At 40.2% G+C, this 23,378-nt stretch overlaps 1 protein-coding gene across 2 annotated transcripts in view; it reads left to right on the top strand.

The window, feature by feature from the left end:
• The window catches only part of SNCA (synuclein alpha), a 62,947-nt gene that overhangs the window by 9,948 nt on the left and 29,621 nt on the right, over positions 1–23,378 (top strand). For both annotated transcript variants that reach the window (XM_066548971.1, XM_066548972.1), the window contains exon 4: positions 4,649–4,794. In XM_066548971.1, coding sequence (XP_066405068.1) covers positions 4,649–4,794 — 146 coding nt within the window. The remainder of the gene's footprint in view (positions 1–4,648; positions 4,795–23,378) is intronic.

Genomic DNA, 23,378 nt, shown 5'->3' with positions numbered 1-23,378 from the left:
GAACCACCATATTTATGGCATCTTTGTAAATGAGTTCTTCAAGTACTTAAGACAAATTTAGTGTTTGAAATACCTACTATAATTTACTTATACTTACTCAAAAGTGTATTTGGTACAATAAACTTACTTACAAGGGTAAGTTCATCAATTCAGAGAAATTCTGTGGTTTGAATCTACTTTTATTGTTCAAGGTTGAAAGTAACTAGTTATTATTTTGAATTGCTCTGGAGCTTTTACATTGATACTGTATGCTACCCTGTTGTCTGTAATAAGGAGTGCAAAGACAACTTCAATGCTAATACTTTTTGCACAGTGCTATAGTCACTGTTAAAAATTAAATTCACCCTTAGTGTGGTCATTGTACACTGTCCCAGGATCATTTAATGGAATGGACAGTCTCTGCATAGATAAAAGAAGTAATCAGGCCATAGCACAGCAAAGCTCTGCAGAAGCTGATTTCCTCTGGGTCTCAACACTGTGGTGCAAAGCTAATATCAATTTTACAAAGACTTAATGGCTTAAGATCATTAAGCAACCTGGTATTCAGATAAATTTACTAAGTTGGAATCAACCCCCTGCATTCTGAACTGATTTGTTTGTGCACACTTAGTGCTTTCCCCATTGCTACTTAGTGTAAGCAATAAAATAAATGAAACTGGAAACTTACTTTGGTTTTTCTTCTCCTGTTGTGGGGTTTTCAGAGCTCTAGGGTCACCAGGCTGGATCTCATTATCGGAGTCACTCTGATAATGATTTTGATGTTTAGTTATTCCTTAGGGACAGGAACTAAGATTTTCTCCTTACTATGATTGCTTTTGCCAAACTGTGCTATTTATATAGTTTGCTCAATTTATCTTCTTGGCTCTGATTTTGGAAGCAGTGTGTGAGAGATCTTCCATGGTAACTCCTGTGTCAGCTTTCTTATGCTGTGTCTGTGTGCTGCTTTTGGCTGGGATGGAGGTTATTTTCCTCACAGTACCTGGTATGGGGCTGGTTGGGATTTGTGCTGGAACCATTGTTGGTAACATAGGGATGTTGTAGTTATTGCTGGGCAGGGCATACACATCACAGCATTTCCTGCTTCTCACCTCACCCCACCAGGGAGAAAGCTGGGGGTTCACAAGGAACTGGGGGAAGACACAGCCAGGACAGCTGGCTCCAGTTGACCAGAAGGATATTCCACACCATGTGGCATCATACTGAGCAGTAAAACTGTGGGGAAAGTTGGTGGGGTCATCTGCTTGGGGGCTGGCTGGGCATCAGTGGGTAGGTGGTGAACAGTTGTTTGAATTTGTATCACCTGTAGGATTTATACCTTTTTTTCTTTGTTGTTTTCCTTTTTATTATAATTTTTTATTACTATTATTATTTTATTTCAATTGAACCATTCTTATCCCTTGAGTTTTCTTACTTTTACCCTTCCAATTCTTTTCTTCCCCATCCTGCTGGAGGAAGAAGGGACTGAGCAGCTGTGTGGTGCTTAGTTGCCAGCTGGGGTTAAACCATGGCTGTCTGAAATAGAAGCAGTCTTAAGTACACTGCTTTTGTTACTGCTTTTATCAGTATCTTACTGTTGTGCCAGTAACAGTGTTAGTGGCCTGATTCTTTCCTTTTTCATTTGAGTTTGTGTGTTCTCTGCTTTTCCTAGGATAATGTGTTGCTGGGAGGAGGAAATGTACTTGAGACTGTGCCTTCCCAAAATCCTGTAGCAGGGGGAACAGCAGCCACTGGGTAGTTGCTCATGGTAGGTGGTTGTACCTGCCATGACAACAGAGTGTAAGAAATGTGGGAGTAATAATGGCATTGAGAATCAGGTGGTTTGTACTGCAGCATCCACAGGGCACTCTGTTCCACTCTGTCTCTTCATGTTTTGAGGTGAAGGTGCTTCAAGAGCTTGAGATAATGAAACTAATTGTGCCTGTGATGATCAGCACAGTACAACCATGCTTTACCATTTTATCAGAAAGGATGAGTTTGGTCAAGGCCAACTGAGCCCTTGTCAGCATCAAGCCTACTGAGTTTGTACTTTACATGTTCTGCCATTCAGTGTTTTTGGGAAAGGGAAGTTTTCAAAACAATGTGTGGCACTTGCATACAAAAGAATTTAACTGAATGAAAGGATCCTGAATTATAAACTCAAACCCAGTGGTTTGGGTTGGAAAAGACCCTAAAGATGATCTGATTCTAACCTCCTTACATGGGCAGAAATGCCTTCTGCTAGACCAGGTTGCTCATGACCCCGTGGCCTTGAGCACTTCCAGGGATGGGACATCCACAGCTTCTCTGGACAACCTGTTCATTGCCTCCCCACCCTCACAGTAAAGAATTTCTTCTGTATCTAAACCTATCCTCATGTAGTTTGAAGTTATCTACTCCTGCCCTGTCCCAACATGATCACAGGATCTTCTCTTCCTCTCTACCTTTCTTGTAGGGTTTTAGGTACTGGAAGGCCACAATTAGGATCTCACCAGCTCTGTCTTCATAGGAGGGGTGCTCCATCCCTCTAATCAGCTTGGTGGTGTCCCCTGGACTCTCTCCAACAGGTCCATATCCTTCCTGTGCTGGGACCCCAGAGCTGATGCAGCCCTGCAGGTGGGGTCTCAGCAGAGCAGAGGGCCAGAATCCCCTCCCTTGACTTGCTGGTTGTGCTGCTTTGGATGCACCCCAGCATCTTTCCCAGAAAGAAATAAATAAAAAGCAGTACTGAAATGTACCCGGAACGTATTTCCTCTTATTTTTGTTTTAATTTAAGTATTTATTGGAAAATTGAATTTTGAATCTACTTTTATGAGATGCTACTCTATTTTTTAGAATTATTTTTGCATCACCTGTGGGATTTATATGGAACAGCATGAATAAGTTTGTTTCATAACATTACCTAGTTTCTTTCTGAAAGACTCCAAGCACAAGCAGGTCTCACTAGGCTTTGCAACATATAGCATGTTATGATGGGACACATCTGAAGATATATGTTTGCAAGAACCTACTGGAAAGCTTCTTATATAAAATTTCATGCATAAAATTCAAAGCTTTTTGTGGTCTGAAGCTGCTAATAATCAAATGGGGCATCTTAACAGATGTCTTTTTGCACTTGCTAGCATTAAGTCAAAACTTCCCTGAGGGCAACATTTGCTTTTCAGCAAAACCCATTTTTGATTTTCTTTCCACCCCCCTAAAAAAAGCACGGCAATAGCCTAGTGGATGTATACAAGGAAATTTCTCATGAACTTTTGGGTTATTAGCATATATAGTGAGGGAGCTATTTGAAACAGGCTTTTTCTGTTTCTAATTTCAGACAATGTGTAGTCTGTTGTTCTACTCTATAATGAAAGCTCCTGGTCATAAGAGATAATACTTAATTAGTTACTAACTTATCCCTTTAAATTAGCTAGAATGAGCATTAAGTTATCTGCCTCAATTTTCAGTCAGCAGATATTTATAATTTGGGTCTTTAATAAAAATTTTGTATTAGTCATGTTTAGGCTTCTAGCTTTTTTCAAATTTTTGCTTTTTATTATCAATCATAGTAATGCATGCTGCCTGCCCTGTGATGTGGACAACTGATGCCCTTTATGTAAGGAGTTAGAAATGTAATTTATCCACAGAAAGCCTAATGTTTGTACGTGCTTCCCAAAAAGACCTCAGAAATGGTGGCCTAACTTTGAAGCAGAATCCATCCTGTGCTTGTAAAGGATGCAGATAAAGTATGAATACATTTTATGGATCAGATGTGATTTAGCCTGAAGGAAAGAATAGGATTAGTTAGAATGGCAAAGATATATGATAGGTGTTTTTGAAAAACATTGCCTTGTTTAGAGGGAGTACATATGTGTTTTGCTAAAAATCTGGGTGTGTAACTTGAAGGCATGAAGTCATTCCATCCCTTTTCTTAGAGCAGTTTCACTGTAGTTCAAGCTGCTGTCAGAAAGAGCCCTTGGGGATGAATGAGCAGAAAACCCCAGTGATATTCTGAAAGGTAGAATGGCAACTGCTGATGTATATGTAGGCTAAATGAGTTGTTGTTTCCCTGGGGCTTGGAAGTTAGCTATTAATCCAGTTTCCTTTGACATTCAGGCTTTTTATAAATTAGTATATTATGTATCAGCATTGGGACAAAAATCTCTAGTGGGTCAGATAAAAGGTTCTGTTTGAAATGGTCAGGTTGAGCATTGATAGATCTGTTTTTTGATGAAATAGATCTTAGAAAATAAAAAAGGAATAATCAACATTTTTTGAGTCTAAAGCAAAAAATCATGTCTTGCATGCCTTGTATCATGCAGTTTGGTGGACTAATTGGAATGCATTTCCAAACTAGGATATATTATACAGTGAGATGGACATAATAAGAGCACCTAAATAATGTCTTTTCTTCCCTAAAGTGCAGTTAAACATGAATGAAAGTGTCAGATATCTTTCACATGAAAGAAATTGCGCCCCAGCTAAGGTTTATTTTTACCTCTGCTGCTCCAGCGTTACCAGATGGACAGTTTAATTTCTTAAGATCCACTTGGGGTACAGAAAATGTAACTTATGCCTTATGGCCTTATGGCTTTTCATGATGTTGGGCTGTCAGTGATAAATTCTCTGAAAAACTTAAAGCTCCCAGAGGCATCATTCATGTCTTTTTCCATCTTCTGCTTCTCCTCAGTGGCTGAGAAGACCAAAGAGCAGGTGTCCAATGTTGGGGGAGCTGTGGTGACGGGAGTGACGGCGGTGGCGCAAAAGACGGTGGAAGGAGCAGGGAACATCGCTGCAGCCACTGGCTTGGTGAAGAAGGACCAGTTGGCCAAACAGGTTGGTTTATTTACAGTCTTTTCCAGGTGAAGAAGTGAGCAGTGAGGGGCTTGTGAACTGAGAGGCAGATGGAGTGTTTTCTGTCTCTCAGTTGTATGAATGCAGGATTAATTGTGTTGTGCCAAACCAACAGCTAAGATGCCTGCTGTTTATAGCTTGTATTTTGAGTGACTCGCAGGATCTGGGAACTTGAGTGGGATTAGGCATGGAACTTAACAAATCTCAAGTGTTTTAGTGAATTTGGATCATGGTTTAAAGTGTGATCCTAGTGGTGGTGCTGAACTCAGGAGCCTCTAGTGGAGACCAGCTGCTGTAGGATAGCTGTTTAGTTTCGTAGAAATATAACTGTTTTTCCCAGTAATTTGGGATTGAAAAGCAATCTGCTAGTGCTGAAAGGTCAAACAGCAAATCTCAGGTTTAACAGCACAAGTTGTATTCTCTCTAGTTGTAGAGAGGAGGGTTTGTGTACCAATCCACTGACTGGTTAGACACATTGCATCTAAAGTCAAGATCTATCTGGAGAGTCACTGTCTTCCATTACTACAGTGACACTATCTCAAAAATGCCTCTAAATAGCCTCAATTATGCAGATCAACTTTGCTCTGGGTCATCCTATAAAACACTGTAGGTATTTTTAATCATGTGCTGTAGTTAATATTCTTCCACTAGCACTAGGTGAAAAGTGACCCCAGCTGGCAGGAACAATGCTTTCCAAAATGTGTGGAGTGGTTTTTTTAAGTGACAGAAATAACTCGGAAGAGATAAATGCCGCCTTCTGTGCTGTTTTTTGTATGAACATTTGAGAGTTAGACAAAAATAGGATTAGGAAGAGTATTTAATACTTACACAAAAATGTGGCTGTCATGGAATTGAGTATGAAGTTCTATTGTGTATCTTATTTGCAGTTAGTGTCCAGAAGAGCTGTAAAAATAAATCCTTAAAAACTGGAGCTTTTTTATCCTTGTTGAAGTGTAGTCCTCGCTGACAAATCTTATTGGTGCTTTACTAAGGGGAGCAGAAAGGGCTATTACGTTGTGGTAGGCATCCATTGCACTGTGGTAGATTGTCTGGGAAACATCTCACAAGCAGTTTTATTCTCTTTCAAATCAATAATCCTGGGGGATTTTTTTTAGCCCTCTTTTTTTCAGCTATAAGTAACATGGTGCTTTTGATGTAGTCGTGGATCTTTGTAAAAGCTGTGTGGGAAGATTTACAAAATGGAGAATCTAATGACCTGCCAGGGGATACATGGATATGGCATGGTCACAGTAGTCTCTGCTTTTCATTTCTGCTGAAGCTCCTGCATAGTTTTATGCTGAGAATATTCTTTTCTGTTCACAACTCTTGAAATTCAGTGTAATAAGGATCATCACTGCTGTAATGCACAATTACCCCCTCTAGTATTGACCATAACTAATGCCTTTTTATCTCTCTCTATAGGGAGAGATCCCTGTAATTATCAAGTATAAAGCAAATGTCTGCTGACTTTCATTTAAATCTCTTCTCTGTATTGTAAAGCTTAAATGTAAGTCGTGATGGCTGTAACAGAATAAAATCACATCTGTGAAAAGAAAGAACATTCATAATGTACACACATGTTATTTCTATTAATAGCAACATTATTCTGAATTGGAGTTTTCTTCTGTAGATATGTAAAATCATTCATTTGAGGCTTGATACTGATATTTTTAGACTGAGATTCTCAGTCATCTATGCAGTATGGCCATGTTGCTGATGAGTATCTGTGACTCCTCCTGGACTGCCTTGCACCTCTGTCTTTTACTGGTTCTGCAAGGGATGAGTGGCCATTTAGAAAATGCTGATATCAACACTGAGTAACATGTTGTTATTTTAAAACCTGGTGTGTTTGCATTCCTTTGCAGCTTGGAGGCACGTGAGATAGATTTTGCTTGGATTTTCCAGGTAAACTGACAGTTTGGTAGGGCAGGAGTGGGCATCCAGAGTAGCAGTGGGACCTTGAAGGAAGCAGGGTGAGTCTTTCTGAGATAACAGAAGGTGCCAACCAGGCGTTAAAAGTATCAATGTAACTTTGTGTCCTTTATCTCTCTCTGTAAGGTTATGTGTGTTAGGGCTGCTTGCCTGTGGGAAAGCCTGTAGTCTTGTGTGGTGATTGGCTTTTTTCTTGTGCTGTGATGGAAGTTCGGTTTTGACTTTCAACTAATTAAAAATACTTTTCTTTTAAAACCTGTGGATACAATGATACTTATGCAGAGGAAATAAGTAGCAAATTCTTGGTAAAACTCTTTCTTAAGAAGTTTCTCCAAGCTGGCTTAGTGCAGCCTTAAAAGCCGGTGTGCTTTGGAGCATGAAGCACAAGCTGAAGCAGCCAAGTGAGGCCAGGCTGGAGGGCTGCTGTGACACCCCCCTGCCACCCACCTGCCCTGCAGCTGGTGTGAGCAGGCAGTGTGGAGTGACAGCTGAGACAGTGACAGACAGGGATGACTGGAGAGTGCCCATCTCAGGCTGCCTGGGGGATTTCTGCTTTGGCAGAAGCTCACTGCTAAACACAGCCAGGGTAGTGGTGGTTAGTAGGCTCAAATTAATTATAAAAGGGCTAATGTACTGCAAGCAGTATTTTACTGACTCATAAAACATTTATTGTGTGCCTGTGTGTGTTTCATTCCTGTGTTCTGTGTGTCTTTGAAGTGAGTTTTTAAGAAAGTAAAAACTACTAGTAGTTGCATTTAATGCAGAGATGAACACGCCTGTTCTATTTGCAAGTCAGCCTGAATCTATGGATAGAAATGGGGGGGGGGAGGATGTATCAGCAGCTGAGTGTCTAGTGTATAATATTTTGAAAACAAAATATGGATTACAAAGTTTGTTTTCAGATAGTTAATTAACCAATTGAAGTTCTTAACCTCACTGAATCCATGTCATTTGGTTCCCTGGCATCTCAAGAATAAACAGTTGCCAATTTCTATGCTTTCCATGCTGAGTAATTTTATTTTTACTGTTCTGGCACCATAATTCCCAGTCAAGCTGAAATGTCAAGGTTCTTTGAGTACCCTGTGGTGCTATAGTCATATGGATTTCATGTGCTGTAAGTTCTGCTAAAGTAGATAGAAGAACAGGTCTTGTCCCTAAAATTTTCATGTTCTGCATGGATCATGTTTGGTATCTCTGTGTGCTAAATCCTTTTTTTTTAATAGTATCTCTTGATTTAACACATTTGCAATAAATAGCTCTGAAAACACAAAGTTACAGTAGCAGATAACAAGTAGGTAGGCAATATGCTTCCTGAGGAGATAATACAACTCATTGGTTTAATTATGAAGCTTTCAGTGAAAAAGCCTGTGTCGAGACTGACAATTTAGGCATTAGGTGTTTTCTTCTATAGAAAATGAGAATTAAGCAGGAGCCCTTGCTAATTGCATTTAATGTGAAAATTAAGAGTAAAAGCAATGGCAAGTTAGCTGTATCTCCCCTTCCCACCCCCTGCCTTTCCTGGCACTCCTTAGAATTCAAGCAGTGTCATAGCATAAACATTCAGTGCAGTGGAACGCACAGGTTTAGAGAATTTCTTGTCTTCTTTTCTTTTCTAGAACAGGTAATCTTGGAACCACCAAAATTTTCCACAGACATTATCCTTTGTTCAGAGCCAGGGTGAATGAATCCACTTTGAGGAATACCCATAATCAAATAGAAAAATTTGTAGAAGCCTTTTTGATCCTTCTTACAGGGAAGCTCCATGAGACATGATGAAACACCTTTTAATTTTGGTGAGGGCAACTCAGTTTTGATTAAGACACCAAACATCATAGTGTACTTCAGTCATCTGTTACTTGTTCATTTGGGAAACCTTATTAGTAGAAAGAATGCAAGCCCTGTCCGTGTCTCTGAGAATTTGCCTTTCAGTGGCAGAAGGAAGGATACTTTTCTGCTTTATTAAAGATCAGTTTCTTGAATATAAGCAATATCACTTCTTTCAAAGATATCTGATTTGTCTTGTTGCAAACTGAGATTCCTGTGTGTTCCCAAAGAAGTTTTGATTGCCATCTGTAGTTTAAAAAAACAAAAAAAAAAAGCTGAATATAAAATCCTGAGTTTTTGCACTTTACACTTTGATTTTAAAAACAGAGATCAGTTTAAAACCCTTCTGTAGCAGTCTTAGGCAGAATTAACTTAGGGATGATATTTGTCTTCTACTTAAGTTATCTTGGATATCAGTTTCCAAAGTTTGAATACCAACATTAAACTCCCCAACACTGCTTTAGTGCTCTCCTTGTTACCTGCATACGATAAAAATGTCTAGCTTGGTAATTGAAAAGTTTCAACAGGCATTTTCTTGTTTTGTCTCTTTTTATCTTTTTGAGATCTATTTGACATATTTTCTTTGCTACAGTGCCATAATACTGAATGCCACATGGAAAATTCCTGGAACTTTTAAAATTAATTTTAATGTACATTTTTGTTTTAAATAAAATTCTAGAAGTAGGTCTGATCATTGCAGAATTTGGGCGTAGGTGGAACTGTGTATTTTGATTGGCTGTGTAGATCTCCTGGTTCTCTGACCACCTTAATGTTCAGTATAGTGTACAGGATGCTTGGCTTATTGAAGGAGCACCATTCCCCATCTTTCCAGTCTATAGGTTAGTCAAGTAATTTTGAAAAGCTTGGCTAAAAACACAAAGGAAAAGTTGTGGAGCAGAGATGTCCCATTTCCTTTTTCAGAAAGGGAATTAGAGAGTTTTTCACCTTTGCATTCCATTTTTTGCTATTTGCTACATGTGTCCCAAAAGGCAAACAGACCCCAATGAGACTGCATGAGACTGAAACTGTTCTTCTTTAATTGGAGCAAGCACATCTCCCAGAGTCTTTAGTATGAGCAAAACATCAAGCCTTGATTTAAGCGAGGAAACTTCAGTATGATTTTGATGTGCCAGATGCAGAAATAGCCTCCACCCAATTAACTTCTGGAGTTAAATATTTTCTGTAGGGACTCTAGAGCAGGCAGGCTTTATGGGTACAGCATCTAATTGCCCTCCTCAACTACTTCTTACCCTGCATGGCTCTAATAAAAGTCATGGTAGAGAACAGATAAGTTTGATTGCATATTTTAAATAATCTAGTTCCCTAGCAGGCCTACCAGGCAGATGTAGATCTGACCCTTTATGCCTGAAGCAAGCTGTGCCACTTTCTCTTGTGCTGTGTAGAGAGATGGACTTTCTGGTTGTTCAGGGTGGGCCTCACCTTTGTTCTGGTGTGACACTCCTGCCTGCTGTGTGGGAGCATTTACAGCAATGGTTTGGAAGCATAAAATGATTTGGGTTGGAAGGGGCTTTTAAGGTCATCTAGTTCCAACCCCCCTGCCACAAGCAGGGACACCTTCCACTATTGAGGTGGCTCAATGCCCCATCAACCTGGCCCTGCAAGCTTCCATAGGGTGGTTTTTTGGTGGGATAACTAGCACACAGTCAGTCTTCCTCAAGGAAACCAAAGTGGTTTAGATGATTGGTAGGAGAAGACCTGCTCAGGTAGTCACAGCTGAACATCAGTCAGACAGCACTTGCTCTCAAATTTCTATTTGAATCATCATGTGCAAAGCATATAGTCTGGGGTAGGTTTTCTTTTTCCCCTTACCATTTTATTCTTGATCTCTGTGTGATGTATGAGTGGCTGCTGCAAAACAAAGAGGATATTTAGCAGCTGTTAGCAGTGTCTCTTTTTTAACGTCTGGAGATTGATTGAGAGTGGAAGAATGAGGGATAGATTTCCCATTAGGGGATCCACACTGCTGAGGAGCTGATTCATGGAGGACCTTCTTAAGAGAAAGCCTTTATTAGCTGCTTCTTTAAGTTCTTGGAGGAAGTGGAACTGTCAGTGAGCTGACATAACTCTTTGGTTGTAGCAGAGCTGGGCTGAATTATTTTGGTAGAGCTTTTCTTACTGCTCTCAGAATTAATGATGGTGTGTTGTACTAAAATATCTATAAGAAATTCATTCTATAAAGCTAATGCATATTCTAGAAACAGCAAACTCTGATTTGTTAGGAGTCCTAAGGCACCCATAGGCAGGTGATATTAAAGTTTCAAATCTGCTTTATGTACACAGTCCAATCTCCTCCTCATGACAAGCACATGTATTTTTTTGATGGCAAAGCTCATGACTCATCTGGGTTGTACAGAGGTATGAATGTCAGTAGACCTGTGAAATTGTGTTGCAATCCAGTATGAATTGTGACTGTTGGAAGGCAAGTTGCTGTGATTTAGTGGTTTGAATTTATTTTGGAAGCACATTACAGCTACAGTTGAGGCCACTCAATGCAGTTTCATTAATGCAGTTCTGTTTTCTCTTGGTGTTTCCACATGGGCAAGCCTCCATATGTGGCTTAGTATATGTTGATACTGCCTAATGGCACAGTAAAGAACAGTGTGGAGTGTGTGAAGCAGATTCCAATATTTACAGGAAATTTTATTTGATGAAATGTGCTAATGATGCCCACATAAAATATGCTGATTAATAGGAGCAGTACAGAAGTCACAAAGCCAGCAAGGACATAGAATGTTTTTCTTCCACCTTTCTTTTGCTTTATAAGATTTTTCTTACCTGTCATTTCCTCCTTGGCAGGTATGTGCACATTTTGGTAGCCCTTCTGGATGTGAGTAGATTAATTTTATGTGACTTTTAACACCTCTGTTTGAAATATTTAAAATTAGGCTGGGCAATATAGAAATGAATTCTGCACAGAAAATAACAGTACTTGGGGCAGAAAAAGCAGAAGGTGGAAGATGGGTGACTGTAGAAAGAAGTGCTAGAGTTTTTGTGTTTGTTGAAGAGGGTGTTGAAGTGCTGGTAGAACTTTGAATATCAACTTATGCTTGACCTCCCTGGTTGGCAGAGAAAATAGTTTTCTGTGGGGCATGTTGCCAGTGTTTTTCTCAGAGGGCAAAGCAGTATTTGAAGGAAAGCCATGTTCTCTCTGTCAGAGCATTTCCATATCTGTGACTTAAGCAGAACTTGAGGAAAGAAAACTCATAAGGTGTTATCAAAATATCCTGGAGGTTATTGCTCTTCATTAATTCAGGAGCAAATGTCAGTGTAATATAAAGGTCTTGGAGTTTTCCTGGTTTCCTAATGGCTTCCTTGCTGTGAGAACATTTTATTCAGGGTCTACCTGCTGCCTTCACTGCTTCTGACTGTAATTCCTAATTATCTGTGGAGGGATTGAGTTAAGGAGCTTTTGGGTGGCATCATATTGGTCTTTGTTTTTTAGCAATTGCTTAACCTCAGGTTTATCTTTGACTGTGGAGAAATTAAGTACTCCCATCTTAATCTGAATATGCCTATCTCCTTTGGTCTCCAAGAAGAATTGTTTGTCAGCTGATAGAAGGATAAACATGTTCTCCACTAGGAGTTGTTCATGTCTAATGAGATAATATTTGTAAAGTCTTCAAATAGAACACCATTTTTAATTTCTTTTTCTTCAACTTATGAGAGAGAAGAAAAAGACATTCCCCATCCTTTACCAGGAGTCTGCCTTTTGCATTTATTATAAGGGTTTGCTTGTCTGCAGTCTGCTCTGTTTCCTGCCTCTTCTTTACTCTGGTCTCCCTTCCACCTCCCATGGCCTTGATATCCTGTTTCCATGTAACTTACCTATGGCCATTGCATTATGGAATTCTCTCAGGCTAACCATGGAACCAGTTCCATTTAGTAGTGTCCCAGTTTTTCCTATGTATCCATCTATGGGATTTCATGCAGTACTCACAGATTTTTTTTTCCTGTTCTAAATAGTTGCCAATCCTATGCTAAATACTCAGGAAGGTGCTACTTGGTGAGAGGAATACTTCTAAGTTCATTTGGGGATGATATACGTTCATGCCAACTTTCCTGTTCTTGCCCACTTTGTGTGAAAGATTCAGCAATTTCAGATGGGACATAGTTTGTCAAGTGGCAACTTAGGGTAAGGGTTTTGCAAGCTTAAAGCTGTCTCCTTAGCATCTGCTGCCATGTTTCAGTGCTCCTTTCCTCTGCTAGCCAAGGAGCAGTGGGTAAGTCTTGGAAGGTAAGAAGCTTAAATGTGATTCATTCTGCGCCTATCTGGAAGTCATTGTCTCCAGAGGATTTGTGATGGTAGCTGGTTGCTGATGTTGTAAAAACCAAGGACTACAGCTGGCAGGTTTTTTTTAGCTAGCAGTGAAAGTTTATGGTGCTGAAATGACATTTTGGCAAAGCACTGCAATGTGTGTTTATGTCTGCCAGTCTGTTCAGCAAAGCACTGCAGCGGGATGTTTAATAGGCATGAGTAGCAAATTGGGGTCTTGGATTGATGTGATGATGAGGGTTATATAAACTTCAAGAACTGAAATGTGGAGTAAATACCTCTCTGTGGAGATAGAGATCAATCTGTATTTTCAGAATGTCAATCCAATGTCATCTCCCTCCTGAAGAAATGCTGTAGGTTAAGAAGGAGAGGGAGGATGAAAGTAAGGTGGGATGCTTTATTGGGACTACCTAATTACTGGCAGTGCTGCTGTTACTATCAGAAGAAAGGAAGCTTATATCATCATTGATGATGATTAGCAAATATTAATGTAATACGATATACACCCTTATCATGACTATTTTAACCACTGACAGGACTTCTTAAATAATCTGTGGAGTTATTGACAAAAGCTTGGACAGAGCTTGCAGGTGTCTGGGACTTTTTTGAAGCTGCTAGGACACAATGAAAGATTATATCCATCTTTCCTACAGTAAACTGTCATTAAACTCTGGCTCTTACCTGCTTTCAACTGTGTTAATTTGTTTGCTAGAGTAAGTTAAGTGGCCTGGATAAGGATGATTGGTAATAATTTTTCATTTTTTAAGTACTTGTCTCAGAGTATTTCAAAAGCTTCCATGATATATCTGGACACTGGGATTTGTTACTGTACAAAGCTACATTGAATGTCTCAGAAATGCATATGAACTTTTAGATTGGAAACATTTTTTTTTGCCAGTGGCTTATCTAATGCAAAGTATTCCCTATGAAGAAACTGGAGGTGTGAGCTGCTAAAGTTGTCCTTCAAAAAAACATGCTTTTTGCAAGACTGAAGCAGGCAGAAAGCCTGATTCTGAAGTGTATTGGACATATTGATTGCCCTCCAAACTTTTGGTGTTAGCTTTCAGAGCTATTTCCTTTTGCTTTATTAGCACATGCCCTGGAGGTTTGCCAGACTTGGGTCAGAAAAGTCAAAATCAAGCTCAAAATGAGGAGATGCAGCCAGTATAGAACTACTTTGCTTGGTGGGTTAGCTATGAACAGAAAGAGGAACTGTCTCAAATTGCCTTTCCTTCAGAAGACATAAAGCAAGATTTGTGCCTTTGAAGCAGCCTAATTCCTCTGTCCCACCTCCCACTCCCTCCTGTGTAGAAGGGGCATCACCTAGAGGAGCTGATACCCTGCCAGTATTATGTTAGCCATGCATATTTCTTCTCAGGGGCTGTGGGATGAAGCAAAGGCTCTTGGCTTCTTTGGCTGACCTCTGCTGTACCTTTTAATTGTGTAATGTAGGTCTTTCTTCCTGTGCTCCTATATGTAAGGAAGATATGTGGATTTTTTTTTTTCCCCTTACTAATTCCCTGTGATGATTTTAAGGCCCGACGGGTTCATTGTGGTCTGAATGAACATGCATTGCCCTGGAGTGGTGTGAAAAATTCAGTTAAGGTGTCAGGTTATGTGTCAGTCACAAGAAATCTCTACTTATCCATAGAGACAGTATTTCTAACAGGGAATTCAAGATGAAGAAGGCAAGAAGCAGTAGTTGAAACGAGCTATCTCATCTGAAGAAAATTGTTTTTATGTCTTGTAATGCAAAATGTGCTAGGGGAAGGAAATGACAAGGGCAATTGAGCTGGGTTACAGTGCACTTTTAAGACTTGCAGGTTCGCTTGATTTTTCTGTGAGCCTTGAGGAAGGAGCTTGGAAGCTGTAAAACCTGTTAGCATCTCTGGTGTTGAGAGCTCACTGTGAGCTTCTGATTACTTCTAATTTGAAGTGTTTTTAATTACTAAGCTAATAATCTGTAATAAGTTAATACTTTAAAGGTATTGAAACGTGTGGTTTAATTACAAGCATGTATGCAGTTGCTGGCCAGTTTGGTAGAATTTATATCCATAATGCAGTTTAAAGATGACAATGTGTGCATGAAACACTTATACTTTGCCTAATGAATATACTTCTGTCAATTAAAAATGATATTACTCTGGTGGCATCAAACACTTCAGTTCATTACTTAACAACCAGCATATCTTAGCCCTGTAAGGACTGTGCTCAGAGATGCTTGTTTAACCTCTGTCTGACTTAGCTAATACTTTCTATGGTTGATCTGAACAAATGATTCTGTTCAAATTCTTAATAGCATCAGTTTTAATGGCTGGGTCATTTTTAATTTTGTGCATGCACCAGATGATCTTAAAAATCCCTCAAGATAGAACTGATTGAGTTCAGACATACTGTATGCAAATTGTTTTGTAGAGAAAGGTCAGAGATCAAATAGAGCTGGAGGCTGAATTAATTTCCCTCTCTGGAGAAAATGATTCTAACAGATCAGGAGTCAAGTCATTGGTTTGGCACAGATCTTCAGATGGAAGAAAGATTTCCTCCCCTCTCCTCATCTCTACTATGGTCCTGGAGTTTTTTCTGAAGTGTGTTTGCTGTATTTGATGATGCTGGACCAATGCATTGAGCAGCTACACTCTCTTCCTTGTCCACAGCATGGAGACAGGGTTTATGGGCATATATTGGCATAGCAAAAGTTTAAAAGGTGAAGGCAGGTGGGGTTAGTGATGGCTGTTGTGATAGAATGCAGAATAGAGTGTTGCCAGACCCACAGGTGGAAGATGGAAGCTTTTATTGGAGCCTTGTGTCAGTTGTTACCTTTTGTTAGTGTGGAGTTTATAAAACAGCTTCTTGAAATGAGGCTACATTCTTTTTAAGAACCATTCTTCTTAATAGATTCCTTGTGTTTACTTTTTAGAAAAACCCAAGTAATAGTTATTCCAGGAGCTTTGGAGGAGGGCATGTGTTCACATACAGCTGACCTGGTGTCTGAGCCAGAGTGGTGAGCTTGCTTTTTCACAGTCATCAGCATAATGTTTCCTCTGGGGTCTATTTATGGAAGGGGTGGTGTACTCATCATTCACAGGAAAGGTAACAGATTTAGCAGTGCCTCTTTCCACCTCCTACACACCATCTATGAGATGGAGTTTTTAAGTCTTAGCTGTCTCTGTAGATTTTTTCCCTGAGCTACATTTCGGATGTACGCTTTATAATGCGGCTGGTTGGACTGCTGTAAATGCCAGCTGTTGTCCAAACTGAGAAACAGGGGAGGCTGGGAGAAGTAATGAAATCACTTTGGAAAGCAAAGCTTACACCTTGCTTTGAAGTCTATTTGTAAACATTGTGTTGACAGTTGAGTAGTAGTGGATTTGTTTTTTCTTATTTTCCCAGCCTCTGTGTTCCTCAGCTCAGCTCTATGGCTCTAGACTCTGTGTGGTACATGATAGGAAGGGAAGCCTTTGCAGGCCTCCTGAAGGAGAATCAGACTTGGGAATTCCTCCTAGTATGCAAGCTACATGAAGAGAACGTGAAGACCTGTTGGTTGTACTCCAAATAAAATGGATGACCATAGCTGGTCAAGGTGTCAGATTAATGCATTCCACAAAGACTTAAGGACATTGAGTTGCTTCAAGTTTTCTGTTTATCTTGGATTTAAAGTTGGCTTAAGAAAACAGTAACTGATTTGATGGGGACAGATGGAAAACCTAACCTTTCTCTGTATCCCCTAGTTAGCAAAAGTCTTTTTGTGGAATCAAAGCCAATGGTGAGGATGAGCTGGGTTCAGGAAGAATGGAAAGACTGGGTAGGGGATATCTGATGATTAGCAAATGAGTGGGAGGAGAAAAGAGTGGCCATATATGAGAGAAGGTAGTTTTTGATTGCCCTTGCATTCAAGCACCATGAGGCAACCTCTCATCCCGTTTTATTGGGATATGGGATGCTGGCACAGAACTCACTCTCCAGAAATCTTTCTGCCTCTGAGAACACAGAAGAAGGGCTCATATTGTGATATGGGATGTGCAATGGATTCCACCTTTGTCTTTTACCCAGATTTTGCTAGCAAAATAGTGGCTTGGAAGTCAAGCTGCCCTGGAACTTCAATATTTCAGCCTGATGTTTTGCCTTTTTGGTGAACATTGAATAAACGTGAATCTCTTGGGAAGAATAAGTTGCATTTTAGATTTTTTTTTTAATAAGTGCTCTCCATCTGTCCTAATTTGGATCCCTTTGATAATTGCCAGAAAACTTATTTGTAGCAGAGCTTTGTAAGGGCTGACTGCTTTTGAATATCTATCCTAGCATCTAAAATTGGAGTAGTTTGGGAAAGCAGGGTGTTTGAGTCGTCGTTTTACAGGGACATAGGTTCAGCTAAGATTTTAAATTATCTGAAAGATAAGAGATAACAGAGTCCATCATGTCATGTCCTTCCCTTCAATGCCTGAGTTGTGTGCAAATAATCATCCACCCAAGTGTTCCTAGATTGAATGCTGACATCTCACTAGCTCACCTAATTAATACCCCTTGCCCCAAGGAGAAGGAAACTTATCAGATTCTGAGAATCTTGAATTTGGATGAGTTTGTATGCATGAAAGAAGGATAAAATGAATTCTCCAAGATTATTAAGTTTAAGAAAAATCTACAGCCATGTGCTTTGTGTTTGTTGACTATCCACATTAAAAATAAAATCAGAATACCTTCTAAATTTTCCAGCGAGTTAAAATCTGTCCAGTGAGTTCTGTAATCTGTTAAAATCTGGGCCGTAGGTCCATCTGTCTTACAAGCACTCTTGTGACCTGTAGAGGAGCCCTATCCTTTTGGTTTCTGTTGGGTGCACAGTGTTTGGCCAGCTATTTCATCAGTCCAGTACAACATCCTATTGCTCTACCAGAGAGTCATGGGATGACATGGGTTGGAAGGGACCTTAAAGATTGTCTGCTTCCAACCCCCCAGCCACTATCTTCCCTGTTCTTTTGCCATGATCTCTGCAGCATTGTTACTATGGAAGTAACAATGACTGCTGTGTATTGATAGACACCAGGGTAGAAGGGGGAGTGACTCTCCATCATTGACAGTGATACTGGCACTCAAGCCAAGTGCCAACTGTTTCAACTAAGCATCAAGAATTTGATCAGAATGTTTGTTTAGTGCACTTTTTGCCCTGATCTCCCAGGTAGACTGGTAGGAGATCAGAACTGGATGGGTGCTTTCCAGCTTTTCTTACAAATCACCAAGGTGCAAGTCAAGGCAGGCTTTTTATTGCCCTAATGCTCAGCTTCATTTTTGTAAATCTATCAAAGGTTCCTTTGCTTGTCCATGGGTGAACAGGTACAAGACTTATCCTCAGTGGCTATGCAGGTGAAATTGAGTATGTAGCTTGGATAGATACATCTTTAGTAAAATATAGCAGTGATCCAAGAGAACTAAGATCTCAAGTTGACTTTTAGAGTTTTCTTTACATTTAGTTGAGTGTATCTGGCATTCAAGGAGGGAAACAAGCCTGTCATAGCATTTACCAAACATTTTTCAGAAGGAAGAAAACTTGAAATCATTTGTATTTTTTTGTTTTGACATGAACTGTCGACTAGTTGCAAAAAAACCATTTCAATGTAGCTGTTAAAATCATGACTCTGCTTCAAGCTACTGTATGGAGCATATTTACAAAGAGCTTTTGTGTTGCAGTATCTCACCTGATATGTCCCTTATTGTAAGACCATCACATAATTGCTGATTGTGGTATCTGAGCTGCATTGGATTTTTTGTGATTTTTAAAATCTTTTCTGGAGGAGAGACAGGAATTTGCCTGGCTCGTCCCCAGACATGTGGATTGTCTTTCAGAACACCCAGCTAGCTGTTGGTCGCCCTTTATTAGAACACACTGTGCTTTCACGAAGCATCATTCTGCGTGTGGCCAGCATTTGAGACTGATTTGAGAAGTGGGAGCAAAGAAATGCTGAAATACAAGTTCTGTTTGCCTAAGAGGAGCTGTCTTCCTCACAGTGAGGCATTGCATGAAGTTCCTACCCTCATTTGTTTTGGATGAGTAGCTAACAGAAGCTTTGAAGAGCTGCTAGTAGGACCCAAGCTATGCAAGTGTCTTGGTTTGGAAAGACAGGTGTCTGCTAAGGAAGGCAGGAGCCTCCCATGAACTAGAAAACGTAATCCCCTTCCTTCTGAATTGTTATAATTTTGAAATTAGGGGGGCTCTCAGGCAAAGATATGGGAGCAGGAATAACAGTTCTTTATTAGGGAAGAAAATAAAAATAAAAATAAAATAAACAATGCAGTAGTACAAAACAACACTTACAGAGTCAGAATACAGCCTGACACCCTGTGGGTCGGGGTGTTGGTAGCAGTCCAAATGGAATTGTGGCTGCAGCCCTCCTGGAGTAGCAGGTGCAGTTCTGCTGAAGCAGGGATCCTGGAGAAGGGTGTAGGCTTCTTCTGAAGATCCAGTGGTGGTGTAGATAGGCCTGGTCTTTCTCTGGGAATCCAGTGGAAAAGACAGCTGCTCTGGGAATCCAGTGCAAAATGCTGTGCTGGGGTCCCAAAATCTCAGATTATATCCAGTTAGGAATGCTGGCTCCTCCCTCTGAGCAGAGCATCTCACAATGGGATGGGGCAGTGACACTCAATGACCCATTAACAGCAGATGTCTCCCTGGAGGGAGGATTGGTTGTGGAAGAGATAAAGAAAACTGCCCAATTAACAGAAAATAACTGCCCCACCTCTAACAGGTGACAAATAGGATACACATTGCCTTGCAATCTAGGACACCAAGGAGTGGGGGAGATGGACCCAGAAGCTCCTGTTTTGGCTGATGACTTGATCTGTCTCTCTCAAGAAGCACAGACTGTTTCAGTTCCAAATCAAACAACAGGAGTGCAACCCTTGCCTGTGCTGTGGACTGGCACTGGAAATACTTGGGGTGTTCTTGAGAATCATTCACTGTAAAAACATGCTTATGCTTGAGTGCATGATTCTTGTGATTGCCTTTGTTCAGGACTGCTAAGCAGGCTGAAGTGCTTTAGTATGTTCATGTTAAAACTAAAAGTGTATCAAGGGTAACACTCTGCTATTCTTCAGCTACCCAACTGTGCTTTGGTGAGTGGGTAGGCAGAACTGCAGCCACTGGGGCTGCTCAAGAAAGCAGGAAGGCTTGACAGGTCATTGCAGGAAAAACAAGCAGAAGTGAATGGACATATTGATAACATGAAATAATCTAAAGTACACGCATATGTATAGAACTGGTGAGGTAGAACTCTAACATATTTTAACAATGCTAGTGCATAATTTTGTAGTTGTTCTGGTTAACAATAGGCTTTCTCAGTCAGGTGTCTAAGTGTACTAGCTAAAAGGAGTTCATAGTTTCATTAAGTCAGGTCAGCTCTTGGGATGTTGCCATATCTGCGCTTTTTTGAACTCCATATTTGAACAGTTTTGAGTTGTTTCTGCTTGTCTTTTACTACTGCAGTGCATGCTGCAGTGTTCATTTTTTTGTTAATAATCTCAACCATTGTCTGGTAAAGTTGTATACGAGAGAAAAAAATATAGTAATTCTCCTTGACAAAATAAAAACCCAAAACCCTGAGAGTTTTGCCCCAGGCATTGTTGAGTAATGATTAAATAATTCTCTAGAGGATGGAGACAAATGGGATGTGTAGTGTTTCTGGCTTTAAATGTGACATGGAAATGTTTTGTTCTTCATTGTTGCTTGTATTGTTCTTCCATAGCTCTGGAGTGTTGTCTTCTCCATTGTGGGAGTCAGAGTTAGTCATCTGGGCAGCTGCTCCTCCAGAGGCATCAAGCAGTGGGTGGATAATATCCAAATAGTACAGAGCAGCAAATAACATCACAGTCTTACCATGCAAAATGGTGTTGGGGTCTGTTAAACTCATCCCTTGTTCTCCTTTGATCTGTCTGGCTGCATGGAGATGGGCCATTATGGGCCTGTCAGCTGTCAGTTCTGTCTTGTACTCTTGATCAGCCTGGTGTGCCTTCTAGATTGGCAAGGTTGGAAAGCAGCTGGAATTGACTAAGAACAAGAGGGTGAGGCTGGTACAGTGACAGCTGGTGGTAGTTGAGTTTTCTTACTTCCTTTGACAGTAAGTTTTTATTTCACTGCTTGTTCAGCCACCTCAGTGTGGACTGTCACTCTTTGACAGCAAGTAAGGATGATCTTGTCAGTCAAACCTACTCAACAGAAAACTTGTTCCATTTACTTGGTGCTTGATTTCTATTTTGCCCTCTATTCAAATTTGTTCTGATCTTGGAGTACTTCTTTATGCCATATAAATAGTTTTGTTTTTCAAGACTGTGTAGACTGAACATCTGAGAATCTGAGATAATTTGGTGCATTGCCATATTTTTTTACTGAATACTTTATTCTGTTTCTTTGTCATCAGTAGTAACATAATTGGGATATTAGTAAAAAGTACAAATGCCAGGCAGCAGGATATTCTTGTCAGGGAAGCTGCTTCTTTAGCTGTGAATATATGAAATAATGATCAGCCAAGCATTGCACAGAAGTGCTTTGCAATTAAAAAAAATAACACAGATGTTAGCTCTGCTCTTGGACAGATCATCCAGACTGTCATCTGTTTGTTTTTCTGAAGTACTATTGTATCTATATGCATTCAGTCTACTGTGATGGCATATACTGCCTTGTAACTCCTTTTTCCTTCTGAAAAATCACTGTATTAATTCTGAGGTAAGTAGTAATAATTTAGAACTCTCCTATCTTTTTTTTTTTTTTGTGCTTTCCTTTCCACCTTTTCCCAGCCAAGCAGTTTGGTTCTTCATTGCCTTAGACTCTGAAATACAGTAACTAGTTATTAGAGTCACCTTCATAGGGCCAGAGAAGCAGACAATTAATGTGAGGTGGTGGGAGGTTTTGATTTGAAATGAGATCGTGATCACAAGGCTGGTGGCCTTTGAGTTTGCAGTTGCTTTATGAAGCCAGAATGGTTCAATAGCCTATCTTCTAGTCCTTGTCCATGTCCATCACTGGAAAAAAAAGGTATTTAGGCGGAAATGGAACAGAGGGAGTTTTGTGGTTCCTATGGAGTTTGGATCATTTGTTTTTTTAGGGGTTTTTTCAGTCTTATTACTGGTAATCAAGGACGTTGACATGTTTACAACAGGGGGGGCATTTCAGAGGAGTAGACGTGCAGCTCTTAAAATACCTGTGAGATGTGTAAAACTTTGCCCCAAAGTAATTACACTTTTAATTTCAGGGAAAGAATTTTGTCTAGCTTGTTTTTGCCATGCCTTCTAGTGCATGTACTAATACTTTCCTCCTTGTGATTTAAGTCTCATCTTAGTAGTTGGGCTGTATTTGAAGTGCTTCCTACCAGAACACACATGCAGTAGCATGAGATGTGAGAGCAGTACCATTCTGTGCATGTTTCTTCTCAACAATCTCCTTCTTCTGTGTCACATTATTTAGATAGGATTGGCTCAAGTGCCACATGTTAATGTCTATTTCTGTTGGAGACAAAAGATGGGAAACTGAATTAAGTGTTCAGTGCCAGTTAGTATTTATAGATACAGTTAAAAAGTATGTATTCAGACCACCTGAGCAGGCATCAGTCCAGACATGATAGACATAGGTGCTGCAGAAATAACTGTATTTGCATGGTCCCACTCCATTTTGGAAGGCGGTGAGCCCAAGGGTCCTAGTCAGTCTCTCAGCATCAGCTATATTACCTTAGAGTCCAATCCTTGTGGAGAGTAAATCACTTCACCTCCTGCATGGTGGGGGGAGAGGATGCCTTGTGCCTTGGTGGATCACATTGAAGAGGAGCACAGATGTTGGCCTGAAGCTGCTGTGATACTTTTCTTTCTGTACTTGTAAGCATGGACCAGACCCACAGAACCCATGTTTCTGAGTCACGGGGGTTGTTCTCTAAGCAGCCACGGTGCTTTCCTCACATGCAGTCTGAACTGCAAGTAGAACACAGTGTTTTTTAGTCATCTGTGGGTGAAGACTTATGTACTGATTGTCTGAAGTCCCACTGTATCCAAAAGAGTGTAGTTTGGATGGATGGAGTGCAATACACCTCTCAAGGGTTTGCAACTGTGCTTGCTCTGTTGCATTGGGATTTACTTGTATTTTATCCAAAAAAAAAAATGTGACAGGAATGTAGCTCACTAGAACAGGATCCTGAAACATCCAAACTGACAAAAATCATTAGTCCTTACACTCTGAAAAGCATGGGGAGTGTTTCAGAGAACTTAAAAGCAAATGTCACTTTTCATCTTCAGAGCAGATGCTTCTACTCTGTTGGAAATGCAAGGCAGGAAGCTTGGATTTCTCTTGCTGTTTGAGAAGTAGAAGGATATGAGCTACATTAATTAGTCCTATTAGTAGTGTTGATGTCAGAGGTATGAACCTGAATTGGTCAAATGTCTGCCAAACATGGACATGTAAGCACAAGTTCACCATCACAGTATTGATTTAGGCACCTACAGATATATTTAAATGATTTATTGGAATATCCTCTGGGGCTTCACCTGC

This window comes from Molothrus aeneus, chromosome 4 (genome assembly GCF_037042795.1).
Source record: "Molothrus aeneus isolate 106 chromosome 4, BPBGC_Maene_1.0, whole genome shotgun sequence".
Taxonomy (NCBI): Eukaryota; Metazoa; Chordata; class Aves; order Passeriformes; family Icteridae; genus Molothrus; species Molothrus aeneus.
Note: the sequence above shows the minus strand (reverse complement) of the source record. Positions and strands in the feature narration are given on the sequence as shown.